Genomic DNA, 15522 nt, shown 5'->3' with positions numbered 1-15522 from the left:
GGCAAGGATAATGATGACACCAAAACCAAAGACAGAATACCAAGAGAGGAACAAGATGTTGTTCAAAACATCAGTAAGAAAGAACACAAGGACATACAAGACCATCACATGAGACAGCCGAGTCAACACACTCAAGATAGACCACAAAATTCGAAACCAGACCCCGCGGTAAAGTATGTCTTACCATTATTACTAGGTAATCAGGGGATGAATAATCAGATGCAGGCTTTTAAGTTGATCTGTATCATCGCCTTGAAGAGGAATTTAACGGTTGTTCTGCCCCCGTTCTTCGACCACTCTCCGTCACCAGAAACCCAAATGCTGCGGACGTTTGACGAAAGCTATGACGCCAAAAGCTTGTCAGAAATGGTTCCGGTCGTTTCTTTGCAGGAGTTTAAGCGCAAGTGCAATAACAAAGTTGACGCCAGTTTTCTAGGCACCAACATGGTGGAAAATCAGACTGAAGCCGATAGTCAGCGCATCAACGAATTCGTCGAACGAACTCTAAAAGTCTTCACCAACCACACAGGAGTTCATGTACCTAGCGTGCTGGACAACTTGAATAACTCGGACGTAATTATTAAAATAGCTGATGACCTCCCATATTTGGTAGCGGTTGATGACTTTCTTGACATGTATCCACACTCCCTGGTAACGAAGAAGCAATGCAACGCATTCCTCTATGGCTACGGTTACTTGGGTAGATTGCGGTACATGGATCACATCATGCGCTACGCACAGTATTTCGTGAAATCTCGGAATGTCCAGACGATGACCTACACAATCGTCCAGCAGGGTATGATGGCCAACCAGCCATATCTGTGTATTCACTGGAGATACAACGATGAATGGTCAAAATCCTGGTAGGTAGGCCTACTATACACCTAAACAGCACCGGCAGGGCACCTGATAGCATGCGGGCTTAGTTTTGATGTAAAATTTCAAATGAAAACAAAAGGGAGAGGATGGATATGGATTGAAAGATTAAAAGGAACATTCGTTGTGACATTTTATCTTAGTCATAAGGAGCAGAGTATAGTAATAGCAGAAAGGTGTAAAAGTCTCCGAGTTTCAAACACTTTTTGGTACAAGTCCTAGGCAATCTACTCTCTAAAAAAAATCGAGTGAAAATATTCACTCTTAAAGGAGTGAATACAAAAAAAGAGTGAATTTAGAGTGAAATTGGAGTGAATTTTGAGTGTTAATGTTCATTTTCACTCATTTTGGAGTGACCTCAGGGATCACTCGAAGATTTTGGAGTGATCCCTGAGGTCACTCCAAAACGAGTGAAAATGAACAATTTCACTCAAAATTCACTCGAAATTCACTCTAAATTCGCTCTTTTTTGTATTCACTCCTTTAAGAGTGAATATTTTCACTCGATTTTTTTTAGAGAGTAGGGACTTTTTGTTGTTGCAATTATTACCAATATCTTCTGCTTATACATTGAATATAATTTCTTTGTTTACTGTATTTGATAGAAATGAAAATAAATTCGAATCTTGAATCTTGACGTTCAATGAACTCTTAGCCCCCAAATGCATATCACAGAACTATCGGGCATTTATAAAAAGACGCACTGGCGTTGTCACGGTGTACTAGGAATGCGAAAATGAGCAAAAAATGAAGATACATTATTCCCGATGATGTGACCAATAATAAACACATCGTGACTGGGCAACTTGATGAGAAGGAAATTAACACACAGCTTGATGCATAACCGCAGAAGAAAATAATTAAAGGATGACATAAATGGAAGAGAGCGAGGGACACACACACACTGTACAAGGGAAAGAGAAAAGATATTCAACCAGGATATATGACACATTGGCAATATTGAATTTAAGCATTGTTCTATTTTCGGCAAGGACTTGACGAACAAGGGAAGAGGGGCTTCATAATGTATCGGATACATACATACATGCATGCATACATACACTGTACATACATACATATTAGTTGACATACAGACGTCCCTTCAGATAGGGAATTAAAAGGATAATCAATTTAGTTTAGTAAATTCCCATAACAGATCTAATTCCACCGTCAATAGATCAATATTAGGTAACACTGATTAATCATGTTGTTACAACCGAAATCAAGGCCTATTATTTTCTAATGCCTATAGGTGCGTTGAATGCTATGGGTTGGGGTATTTCAGTTACTGTGAATCGCTCCATTGCATCCACACGCACATACGTACACCCACACAGACACGTATACACAGAAACAAAGGCTAAAAAAAAAATCATGGGATGTATTATTATTAACAATGTGGGGTTTGTTCTTCTGAGAATAGTATATCATTTAGCCTTATTTTCGAAACAACATCAACTAGATACTGAAGCATTGTCGTAATCCTATATACAGAAATACTTGCTCCAACCTCGTCCTGTGAGTGTCGTAATCAAAGATAGGTCACGCATATATGATTTGCATCTCCATCAACATCCAGAACAATTTAGGACAGTCATTACCCTGAAGTAAACACCATCTCCTGCATAATATTGAACAGCGCAGAAAAAAAGAGTGTATATACTATGCCTCTTGCAACGGCATTACACGGAGCTTGCGTGGTCGAGTCATAAGTCATGGGCACATGGGCAATTAAGTCCGTGCATTAGTTTCTTCATAATGCCTACAGTCATATCACAGTGTTGTAGAAAAATCGCGGAAAAGGGTCTGATAACCATGAAATGATGTCATTACGTCATTTGACAATTGTCCCTGAACCAAACCTGTTAACATTACCTTTTTTGTTGTTTTTGTTCGTTATGTGGTTTTAACGAAGCGCTTTCCCCAGAAGTAATGAGAAAACATAATTTTGAACGACAGGGAGAGAGAGGGAGAGAGAGAGAGAGAGAGAGGGGGGGGGGGCATCGACCTGCAAGGAAGAACTAATAACTAATGCACGCACAACGTACAGAAGATTTGTGAGAATCTACAATGGGATTATTTCCAGCCCTAATTTTCATGACGTGACATCTGGATGGGAAACAGCCTATGCTTAGTCGAGGAAATACGTATATGGTAGACACTTAGCACATAAACACCATAAATGCAGCCATGCAAAGAAAATAATTGTGTCGCTGAACATCGATTATTTGATAATTGGCATGTTTACATTTTCCAGAGACTAAGCGTCCAAACAAACATTATTTTTCAAAATTAATTCTGCCCAGCCAAAATGAATGACTTTATGTTTAGAAGGCGGTCAAACAGAGCAGGAGATCAGATATTATAATATGATATCTGATAGCGTACTAATTAATATTAATATTTGATAGCTTCCTGGGAATAGGAAGAAGCGATACCAACATTTCACTGTACCACCGACAGTTTTGTAATTAAAAGCATTCTCAAAAGTCTTTTGAAAGTCTCGAAATTAAACTAAAACGTTGCTAAGTTATCAAACTTTGATTTTACATCAAAATCATCCTGTTTTGCATTTCTTGGCATCAATAATAATTCATGTAAAATCCACGATGCGTCCATATCTTTGTAATCATGTTTATAAAGACGTAATTACTTAATGTATCTAATAAAACATATATGTTATTGATATCTATCTATCTATATATATATATATGTATACATATACACATGATTTATTTTTTGCATGCGTGTGATATTATAAAAAGATCCGAACTAGCTATAATTAATGGTAATCTACATCTAGATTCCTGTTCATTCTCTTTTCGCCCTGCCAGGTCATGTTCTCTCATCTTGTGGCATTTAAGAAAGACGATTAGTGATTATTAAAAGATACCTAAACTTCTGTATGTCAACGTGTATAAATTTTGTTCATGTTAGTACAAAGAGGTTCATATTTTTCTTTTCCTTTGTAATTTGCATTTACAGGTGTAAGCATGATTACGTACAATATATTTGTAAAGTGCTTGATCAGATTTCTCCTACTGCCCTGGCGAAAAACATCACAAACTTCGCAACGCAGAGACATTTGGAAGCCGTTTACTTCGCCTCCGAGTTGTATGAAAATGTAAGTTATCAGCTATCTAACCACCACATTCTGTTGCCCGAAACAGTTTCACCATTTTAATGCGCCATTGAAATGATGAGTCTGTGTTTTTCTTTGCATTTCATTTATATGATTGGGGGGGGGGGGGGGCACTGTCAAAAGTCATATGCATTCTTGTTTGTTTTGTCGGAAAAAACAAAAACAGAACTGACGACCCGGGGAGCGAACGTTTATATTTGCCTAAAACCTGAATAAAACTGTCGAGTTTCAATAATCTTTACCCCTTAGGAGGGTTTTCCGAATGCGGCTTTTCGCCCAAATATCGGTTTGTTGAGCAACTTCCGACGAAAAAAACGGGAAAAAAATACGGCCTTTCTTTGTGGCAGTGCAGTTGACCCTTATGACATTCCAGCTCAGTTTAAAGGAACTTTCAGTGGTTTTCCTGGCTCTGTCATTTTCAAGAGGGAGAAATAGAATCCTTGAAATTAGATAAGCCTTTCCGTCATTTTCTTATCACCTAGAAAGAGCAAAAACTTAAAGCTCCGATCGCCTTTTAAACATTGCTGTTTTGAAAATAGAACTAACGATTCTTCGTTGAAAGAAGAACAAATTTGATTTCACTCACTGTTGAGTGACGCAGTAAAATGCCACAAAATTCTTAATGCAATACGGATGATTATATTTACATTGTAAAACAAAGATAAATGATAAATGCCAGGTATAATTCTTTGACTGTTTGAAATTCGATTTCACTTTGTGAGTTTTGCGTCTTAGCAAACCAATCGTCTTGAATAAAAGATTTGTCGATAACATATTCTTGTTTTGTTTCTGAATTTTGAAAATTCTCGAATTTGCGCAATTCCTTTGTCTTTTTCATGCATATCTTAAAAGGAGTTTAAAGGTTCAAAAACAAGTTTTTGGCTTCTTACTTATTCATTTTATATAAAAAACATTTGAGAAAATCTAACTTAAAATCAAACAAAAGTTCTGCGATCTTACGAGAAGCTGTTGTATGCAGCCATTTTGTTTTGGGGTTTCCAGGAAAATGTGACGTTTTTGCGTTGAGCGTGTGATTGGCTACTGGGGCCTGCACTTAATACTAAAAGCCACGATAAATATTAACACTTAAGAATGGTCTGTTGTAATTCAAACTTTTTAAAAAAATCGTACTAAATATTTGTATTACCTTTAAACTCTGTAAATTCTACCGTTTTTTTTCTTGTTTAATAGTATAAATTACATCAAAAATTTTACATCATCAACATTGATTGATCATCGAGCTCCAACGTAAATTATCCACAGCAGAAGAGGATCATGTGTTTTTGATACTGTTTACTACAGCAAATGCTATTTCTGTCACTTCATTCGTCGATCGTGCTATTTTTTGTTTTGGTAAAAAGTTTCAGTGTTTATCGTCATAATTTACGATCTGTAATCTCCCGATTTGTTACCTTTGTGTATATTATAATGGCTGGCCCAGGGGCTTACGCGTCTGAAGAACGAATGTTGAATTTCTAAAGCGTTAATTGGAGCGCGGCAGCGACGGTTTGATGTAGTTGCAGTATAATAGGAGCAGCCGGGAGCAGCACAAACAGCGATGATGATCGCCCAGCTTTCCTTATCCCTCCGGACCGGTTGGCGAACAATCAGTGGTGCTCCTATAGCAACTGAGAGCCACTGAGAGCCACTAGACTCGGCTTTGCATCGCCGATGTTTCCATAAAGTGACGAACTGTAAGAGATTTGTTTTTCTCTGGGTTTGGGAGGGGATGAAACGGTTTCCCACTCGACCGTCTTTCCACTTTTGTTTGTACATCGATCCGAAGGCCTGACAGCACGGTAGCGGTGAAGAACTAGCGCACTCATTCTTCTTCGCTGTACAGCAGCGGCGTCGACAGGTCTTCAGACCGGGGGTATGATTTACAACCAAAAGAAGCAATCACAATATTTGTTCAAATAACCAACACGCGCAAAAATAAGCAAAATTAATATTCCAGGAGAGTGAATGGCTAAATTGTGGTATGTTTAACCTCTTTTTCCGCCTGTGCGTCTTTTACTGTGTACTATGTATTTTTGAGACGGACAGGGAGGGTGTGGTTATGACACTTCCCGCGCGGCATAGAAGAAAATTGCCAGGGAGCAGAGATAAGGAAATAAAGACAACGTAACGATACCGAGGATGGCGATAAGGATCATTAGGATAAAAAATTATCACAGTGATAATGTCAATGGTAACAACAAAAACAAGAACAACAACAACAACATAAACAACAACGACAACAATATCAATAATAATAATAATAATAATAATAATAATAATAATGAAATAGTGAATGGATGACTATAATGAAAAGAAGAAGAAGAGTGATAAGCATAACACACAATAAAAAGAATGCCACTAATAATAATATCTTTCCCTTGTGAGCTGGGGGGGGGGGGGATGCATACCCCCCCCCCTGTAATATACGCCCCTTTGCAGCCTTTCACAGTACAGCGCAAGGGTACGGAATTCCTGGATCCGCCCCTGTGACGCGTTATGACATTTGCAGTAGATTTGGAAATTTTGACATTTGTGGTCGACGTGTTGTGACATTTGTGGTTAATCCGATTTTGACATTTGTCGTCGACGTGTTATGACATTAGTGGTCATTATGACATTTGTCGTCGACGTGTTATGACATTAGTAGTTGTTATGACATTTGTCGTCGACGTGTTATGACATTAGTGGCTGTTATGACATTAGTGGTCGATTTTGACATTAGTGGGCTCTACAGGGGCCTCTGCATTCCAATAGACGAAATGGCGCTCCGCTAAAGACCGAATGCAGGTCTCGTAGCAGACGATGATTGCATTATAAAAGTGTAATAACTTTGTTATTTGGGGGCCTACAGACTTGCCATAGCAGATATATCAGACTGATGGCGCTGTGGCATCGTGGATAAGACTCCCGACTCCCGCTCGGAGGACCCGAGTTCGAATCCCGGCCAGTGCTTACGTCCTTGGACAAGATGTTTTTACCCATTGTGTCCCTTTCGACCCAGGTGTATAAATGGGTACCTGGCAACGCTAGGGTAATAATGATAACAGGGCCCTCTGGTAGAGCAGTGGCAACACTGAAGAGGCTGCCCTGGGTAAACAAGACCTTATTATTATTATTATAGGTTTTCCCGCCCCATTTCATCAGATTTGCATTCGATTTAACGATGTTGTCATTCAAGTTCGGGTGAATTTGAATGATCATCGAGATCGACATTCAAAAAGGTAACTACAGTGTGTTCCTAAAAAAAGGTAACACAAGTTCAAAGGTCAGGCACTTGAAAAATGAAAAGTTTGAAATCATTATGGTTACTTGGGATAAGAGAGCAACTCTCTGGCTTTCATTTGACACCAAGCGTGTAAAAGTACTACCATCGGTCACTGAATTAGATGCTTCTGAAGGTAATACACTGCAAAAAGTCCGGTGTTAAATAGTGAACACCGAGCTGGTGTTAAATTTTCGGTGCTCATTTATGGTGTTAAATCAACACCTCCGGGTGTCATTTCCAAATTTTAAACTGTTTTTTGAAGAGTTTCTTAGTAACTGCACTTCTTATTGATTTTTAATTTAAACAAGACGATCATGAATTTTACACTAAAATACTAGATTTTTGAAAAAATGTGAAAATAAATTTACACCAAAGTAACACCAGCTGGTGTGGTCTCTTATTGAAGCTGGACGGGTGTTAAACCATTGATATTGACACCAACACATATCGAATCAACACCATGTGGTGTCATTTTTGAATTAACACCAGTACAGTGTCAAAATAACACCAGGTACAGTGTCAAGTGAACACTTTTCAAAACCATTACAGTGCATTTTTAACACATGTGGGTGTGGTCCTTTATTGAAGTTTGATCGGTGTTAGATTTAACACCCGTGGTGTTAAATCTAACACTGATGTTTTTACAGTGTAGGTATACAATATCCATTTTTTCCAAGTTTTTAAAAATCAGAACCCGGAATAACGTTTTAAGAAATAATCAAATCGTAGTTTCTTTTCTATTTGAAATCTTAAAAATGTGTGATATCAGGGCATTCCCCCCGTTTCTTGACAATCAAGCAGTGTCAGTCATTCCGAAGAATACGGGGTTATGCATACCTGACATTGCAACAGGGCAATTTCCCCGATACATGACAATAAAGCAAGTTTAATCATTCAGAAGAGTGGAAGATTATCCATGTAAATGAACATTGAAGCAGGGCAATTACCCTGAAAATGTAGCAATTAATTTCAGTCATCTCTTATTTCGTTCATTGAGAAGAATGGATGGAAGGATGCGGTTACTGGAGATAGCAGTTAGACACTGATTATGTCACATTACATACACTCACTAAAAGCTAGCAGAGGGGAAAGCAGAAGGAGAACATTTCATTGAAACTTGCTATGAAAAAATAATGCAAAAAAAAAAGATAGGTTTTGTATCCGACAAACCAAAAACTTGGAAAAAGTAGGTTTTGTACCCTTCTCCTTCGATGGACCCTACCTCAGTGACCCGTGACAATGTTGACGCAAATAAGGTGTCAAATGAAAGCTGATTAGTTACTTTATACTTTAATAAACAAATCACAAGAATAAAACAAATATTCTTTATATGGCTGACCTTTGAACTCGTGTTACCTTTTTTAGGAACACACTGTAGTTCATTCAATTTAATTTCATCAGCATGCCATTTCATGAGTTTCTCACACAAGGGTGTAAAAAGGGCATTCAAATTAAAAGTGCAAGTTTTCAATGTGCACCGAGAGCGTTAAGGAATTCAAATTCACGATAACACAAACAATTACAAAGTATGGGCAGTCTTTTTCTTTGCTGCTTTTATTCTTTGTAGTTACTCAGCTGTTTGAATATGGAGACTTAATATACATTGAAATGTGATTTTTCACTCATACTATATATAGCTAATAACTGTATATAACCCCATATTCAATCACATACATTTACACTTTAATCATACACCATTTTAGCCGCTGCTACATTACAGAGTATGCGTGAACATCCCGAATACGGACAGAATTAGTGGATGCATGAAGCATGATCATGAATTCTATCTAAATTGAATGAAATAAAATCTAAAAGGAATGACATGAAATGAAATTGAATACTCAAAGAATCAAAATGAACCCTGAGAGGAGAGCAGTGGACAAAATCGCTTGAATTTGAACGCCTTTTCATGAATTCGAATGCAAATCTGATGAAATTTGGCCCTAGTACTGTTCTCTTTATAGAATAGGTGTTACGCAATACCTTTATTCTCCTTTAATCTGGTGTCCAGCAATAATAGTGTGAAGGGAAATCCATTACAAGCTTCCTCTTGAAAGGTAAACTCGTCACAATTACTTTCTCGTAACTAAAATGATAATTGTAAATGTCCACAATTAGTAGACTTCTACCAAGTGAATGGATAATGAATAAGTCGACTGCATTAATTGGAACACTTGTTGAAAAAGACGCAAGATATAAGGCTTTAAATGTCAGATTTGCAATGACTTCTCTCTTCAGACAACACTCATCAGTGGTCTACGCCGGAACCTCGGCCTGACGAAATTCTTTACTTCAGCCGACCTCTTCCATGCGGGCGCCCGATTCCTGAAAGACGACAACTTCTTGACGTCCCTGGTCGAACAGGAGATCTGCAAAAGTGAGTACATCAATCCATGATATGCCTTATTCATACAGGGACAATATCAAGACCCATCAAATAACCCTCCCTGTCCTTGAATTTACATCTCAGTAGGCCTATAAATTATGTTTAGACCGGTTACAGTAACTATTTCGAATGTTCGTTAATGGCGTATTCTGAAGTTTCATTATTCCGAAAGTTTGTTATTCCGAATGTTTTCCTTATCCCGAGGGTTCGTTGATACAAAAAAAAAAAAAAAAGATGTTCGTAGTTCTGAAGGTTCGCTAAAGTGTTAACCTTTCTTTTCATCTTTGGAATAACGAACCTTTCAGAATAACGGACATCACCGTCAGCCAATAAGAACGTTGTGTAATTTCTTTTTACAACGAATTAGACAATAGCTAAATTATGCACTTAAGTGCTGGCAATCACTGTCAAAGAGCTGTGTATACTTGACGACCGATACACAAACAAAAGCTTGACACAGATAAGATGCTCTAGGTAAACAGTGTTTACAACCCTCTATAAACATGTCCACTAATCGAGACTTAACGAATAAATAGCACGAAAATATGAGGGATAATTTCCTTAAAGGGAACGCAAACACAAAGAGCAATGTGGATTGAGTGGAAGCAGCAACATTTGTAGAACACATCAGTAGTGAAAGTTTGAGAATAATCGGACAATCGATGCAAAAGTTATGAATCGCAAAGTTTTGGTGTTGGAACCGCTGAATGAGGAGACTACTAGAGGTTATGACGTATGAGTGGACAACAATACAAAGAAAATATAAAGGAAATTCAACAAAAACTCACTTTTCTAGCATTATGAAAGACCACTTGACAAACCGATTTCAGAAAGCATGGGGGATAATTCCTACCCTTAACATATGTCAGTATCAAGTTATGGAATTTGTAATTTTGTAAAGAAAGCACTGTGGACCCTTGGTTGCCATTGCTTGATGGTTTATTTCTGCCCGCAGGCAATGCTTGAATGTGTCTCACATAGTATACACAAATTGTCATGTTTGACAATAAACGCTAACAATATGTTTGAACACATAAATTGGACTAAACAATATGCTCACTAAACAATGTTTGAGCACTAACCCATATGCTCATTGCTCACTCAATAATATGCTGCAATGATCAACATTTTATCTTTGGCTCACTGCTGATAACACGGCCAGTTAGATTTAAAACATCATCTATGGACGAGCATTTCAAGCTCAGCACTAATGTCACAATTTTGCACTTCTCATAGTTATCAAAACTACCATAGGTAGAGCTTAAACCAGTTGGAGCATTTGAATAAATGAATACTTGTTGACACCATAGTAAAACGTATTTGTCTCGGTTTTGGGTTGTGTAGTCACTTGCTGGGCGATCGTACCTCGTCCCAGCACGCAATTACGCCAACGGGATGGTGCTAGCTTTTATTCTTTATCTGCTCAAGTAAATGAGCAAGCTGCCCAATCCAGCCCAACCTCCCTCCATAGTGAAACTTAATGGGCTAGCCCAGCACCAAAAGAGACAGAACAAACGACCAAACAGACAGACGCACAACATAAGGACAAAAGATGCTCATGGAAATGAGCGGCAGCCCAATCCGGCCCAACCTCCCACCATTACATCAGCCAGCGGGCTAGCCCGGGTGCCCCATAAATGTGCTCATGGCAATGAGCAAGCTCCCTAATCCAGCCCAACCTCCCACCATAACGAAAGCTGGCGGCTAGCCCGGGTACCACCAAGATGGACTGGCAATGGTACAACATAATGCGTTGTGAGTGCGAGCAAGCCAACTGCCCCAACTTCTCACCCTGTATTAGAGTATTGGCTGGCCATAGTGGCCTAATACAAGTAGCCAAAACATGAGCGAGTAGCACCATCCTGCCCGAAAACTTGGGCCCTGGCACTCAAGTGTAATGCACCTCTTTGCCAGTTGCTTGCTAAGACACATCATATAATTTGCTTTATGCTGACATGATTATTATTCAACACATATTGCATAAGAATGCTCTCTATGCTTCCCAATGGGTTGGGTGGGGGGGGGGGGGGACTTAACACGTTGTTGCCTGGGCAAAGTGCATCGAACAATGGCGGTAGAAGGCTAACGTGGCCCAGTTGCTATAGTAACTTGCCGGGAGGCGGTTTTTTTTTTTTAAGACGGCACAGATTGGGGCATGGCGCGTGTTAAACCTATATGGGAAAAACGTTGGGTTAGGGTTTTTGGTTAGGGTTAGGGTTAGGGTTGGGGTTAGGGTTAGGGTTGGGGTTAGGGTTAGGGTTAGGGTTAGGGTTTGATGGTTAGGGTTAGGATTAGGATTAGGGTTAGGTTTAGGGATAGGGTCCCCAATCTGCGCCGTCTAAAAAAACACGCTGCCGGGGGCCGGGCATATCATCAAAACTTGCCAATTTGGCGTGTAAACGCCTTACAAATTGAATGATAGAGCTTAAACCAGTTGGAGCATTTGAATAAATGAATAATTGTTGACACCATAGTAAAACGTATTTGTCTCGGTTTTGGGTTGTGTAGTCACTTGCTGGGCGATCGTACCTCGTCCCAGCACGCAATTACGCCAACGGGATGGTGCTAGCTTTTATTCTTTACAAGTATAGGGGCCCAGAGAAGTTTAATGCCACCTTCCACCCAATTTTTTTTTTTTTTTTGCCTTCCTTAATGGGGCAGTTTTCCTTTATATTTAAATACCTTAACATCTTGAAAACCAACCATTGATTCCTAAACAAATAAGTTGAGGAGCACCAGTCTCTCTCTGGGCCACCATGCATTGAGTTTGTCCATTATTAAAGCCAAAATATAGTTTTCTCCACCTTTTTAAACTGAAAGATCCACATTCCAAATAAGTTTCCAGAACCGGAAAATAAAATTAAACACCTATAGTGACTTTAAATAACAGAGTTTGAATAATCCCTAAATGGCCACTAAAGGGAGCTCTATATATAATCCTTTAGGAAGAGTCTCGAGGTCCCCCCCCCCCCGAGATATTACATTTTATGAACCTTAAATAATCACGTATTCACCGGACTATTAGAACTCATACAGCTCTATACACTAGAACCAATTAGGGATTTTGTTTTTAAAAAGTCCCAAAACTATGCTTTGGCTTTAAGTTATTCTACGAATAAAGTTGGGCTGAAAATTGCCATCGGTGGAACAGCGGTGATAGGGGCGAAAAACCAGCAAGTTGCAATGGCGTTTATAGCTAATTATTGTGTGTGTATACTACGCTGGGAAAAATTCTCCTATGGCCCACTATAATGCGCTTGTGCGACCGAGTTTCCTCTCCACCACTATGCCCCCAGTGGCAATGTCCCCAGGAAGGTTATCCTTTATCGGGTGTTTGATGTTCATGTGACAACGCCTTAAATATACACACAGTGTATATAAAATTACGATATAATATGATGTAAATATATCATGCATGCTTCAAGGCTGTATTGCCACGTATTGTGGCATGACCGAATGTCCAGGCGGCCCTGGCCCCTCTATTTGTGTATCATTCTCATAAGCAACTGCGTACTGAACGAGGGGGGGGGGGGGGGGGGGCAGCGGTGTACCTTTGGTCTATCCCAGTCTGGCTTATTATTGGAATAGTTCTTTCTTTCAGCGTCCACATAATGATACTTAATGATAACGATAATTAGTAACACTTATATGGCGCTTAATACTGATGTTTCTAAGCGCATTAATCCGAAAAAAAAAAATTGAGGTAAGATACAGCATTATGTACATATGATATAACAACAGCAACAACGACAGCAAGATTAGGATTGAGTAAACAGATAAGTTTTTCAACAATGATTTGAACTTATCAACACTTTCAGCATAACGAAAGTCAGATAATCAGTGTAATGTAATTAGTTGATGCCAACTCGAGATCTCTTGCTTGTCTCTCATCCTTTGCATCAGGTAAATATAAAGAGTTCCTTTCCAAGAGGTGCTAAATCAATTTTTCATCACATTTGACTTTCTTAACGGAAATAAATTTATTTTTTAGTAAAGTTTGATAGAGGAAACTCTTCAAAGTCTTTTAAAATCGGGAGATGAAAATGTGTTTTATTCCGAAAGCTGCTAAATCCAGAGGGATCAAGGTCAGAAACCCGTATGCATGCCTGACTGCACTTTGACCCCTGAGTAATACCAGGCTGGCTAGCTGTCCTTACAGTGTAGCTTCCCAGATTGCCCACATTATTGCGTGATTATCAACAGTGAAACAGTTTTTCATCTTCTATTCATACAAACTCATTGGAGAGAACAGAAAGAGATAATGTATAGATAACAAATCATTCTAGAAAATTCACAATGTCACACAAACTACTCGCTAAAACAACGTTTTCAATGCTGTACATCGCCGTATGATCACCGTACTAAAAGTTTTGTTCCAAAAGGTGCCAGGCAAAAGAATGCTATCACAAATCCCCCCCCCCCAATATTAATTCTTTAAAGATCAGTTAAGATTTTTTTCCTAGGCACATTTTCTTTAACTCATTATTAGGACTATGATGCAACGTATAGTCATTGCATGAAAACGTTTAGACGCTTGTGAAATAAAACTCCAATTTTTCTCCTTATCATCTCCTTAGCATGGATTAAGTATACCTTTAGGAAAGGAACTCTTCACTTTATAAACATTTGAGAATCACTAATAAACATTGTCTTCACTTCGTCTTTGTTATGCATGAGAATTGATTGTGTTTTACCTTTTTCCAAAACACGACTAGGGTCTGCATTCTTCCTCGCTAGTTCTTTCTCCTCCTGGTCGGATATGGTAATCGAAGATCGACTGGGTAGGGACTACGACATGATTGCTGGCGCCCTCTTCGGCGTGGAAGCTATTGGATAGAGACGGCAGCCCGCTTGTGGTCCCATAGGTTTCATAACGGCTAGTGAAAAATTGAAGTATAGGTCTGTATGCCAGTTGTATACGAAGTCCGAACTGCTGATTAATATCACTTGACTTTCAGAAGTTTAAAGGATTAAAAAAAAAAAGCAAACACCTTTTTTTAAGATTATATTTCTCATAGAATATTTGGCTGAAAACCAATGTATTATAAAAAAAAAGAATATAGGTTTTCCCGGCCAATTTCGCACTTTTGTCAGTCCATTTGATAAAAGGTTCATTCAATTGAGCAGAAATCCTCGTCACTGCACATTCTGACATTCAAAATTGCAACTTGTTCGTTCAATTTAGCTTTTCAATCAATGAAATTCGCACATGTGCCTTTCGAATTCGTAAAACGGGCATTCAAATTGGCACGTGGTCTTCAGTCATTCAAATTCGCCAGCACTGGCGGAAAATGGTATTTCAGTCATTCAATTTCGCGTATGGGCAGTCAAATTCCAAACATGTTCATGCAAATTGGCGTAATGTTATTTCTATTTTGAAAAGGTGAGAACCGTGATTAATACGTATTTAAATGTTAATTTTTGTTTCATCCACACACTGCTAAGTATTATGGTAAAGGTATCTTTGACCCCAAATAACTCAAGTCTGTTGTTCTGCAACGCCCCTCTTCTTTCATACATGTTATCAGAACTATACATGCACCATTACCGATTACCTTACCGATTACCATATATTCACTTCATTTTCTTATGTCCATTTATGGCAGCACGAGTTAGATACAGGCTTATCTCTCAAGAAGACAGGGAAAGAATCAGAGAAGCATTTGAGGGTAATAACCTTGACAAATTGATGGCTAGAGCTGATCCAAGAACTTTATTCCTAATGATGATTAACGCAATATAGCACCCACCAAATGAAAATAATGAAACATGCAGATGAAAGAAATAATCACGATGTAAATTGAAACCTCCTTCTCCCAATTAATGTCAAAACAAACTTAAGATTAATGTATC

The 15522-nt window shown here is 38.7% G+C and overlaps 1 protein-coding gene across 1 annotated transcript; it reads left to right on the top strand.

Moving 5' to 3' along the window:
- Positions 1-319: 319 nt before the first annotated feature.
- On the top strand, positions 320-14705 carry LOC139712473 (uncharacterized). The gene is made up of 4 exons (XM_071624288.1): positions 320-863; positions 3862-4000; positions 9522-9660; positions 14385-14705. The coding sequence occupies exons 1-4, from the start codon at positions 367-369 to the stop codon at positions 14504-14506; spliced, it is 897 nt and encodes a 298-aa protein (XP_071480389.1). The 5' UTR covers positions 320-366; the 3' UTR covers positions 14507-14705.
- The last annotated feature ends 817 nt before the right edge of the window (positions 14706-15522 follow it).

The sequence above is a fragment of the Diadema antillarum genome, unplaced genomic scaffold (assembly GCF_040938485.1).
Source record: "Diadema antillarum isolate AM-2024a unplaced genomic scaffold, OU_Dant_1.0 seq00001811_RagTag, whole genome shotgun sequence".
Taxonomy (NCBI): Eukaryota; Metazoa; Echinodermata; class Echinoidea; order Diadematoida; family Diadematidae; genus Diadema; species Diadema antillarum.
The sequence above is the reverse complement of the archived record's forward strand: the minus strand, read 5'-3'. Positions and strand labels throughout refer to the sequence as shown.

What these genes read in the sequence shown, in the direction of transcription:
- LOC139712473 (XM_071624288.1), top strand. Translation starts at nt 367, where the DNA reads ATGGTTCCGGTCGTTTCTTTGCAGGAGTTTAAGCGCAAGTGCAATAAC. An exon ending in CCTCCGAGTTGTATGAAAAT is followed by an intron (nt 4,001 to 9,521) that starts GTAAGTTATCAG and finishes TTCTCTCTTCAG; the next exon opens with ACAACACTCATCAGTGGTCT. An exon ending in CGAACAGGAGATCTGCAAAA is followed by an intron (nt 9,661 to 14,384) that starts GTGAGTACATCA and finishes AAACACGACTAG; the next exon opens with GGTCTGCATTCTTCCTCGCT.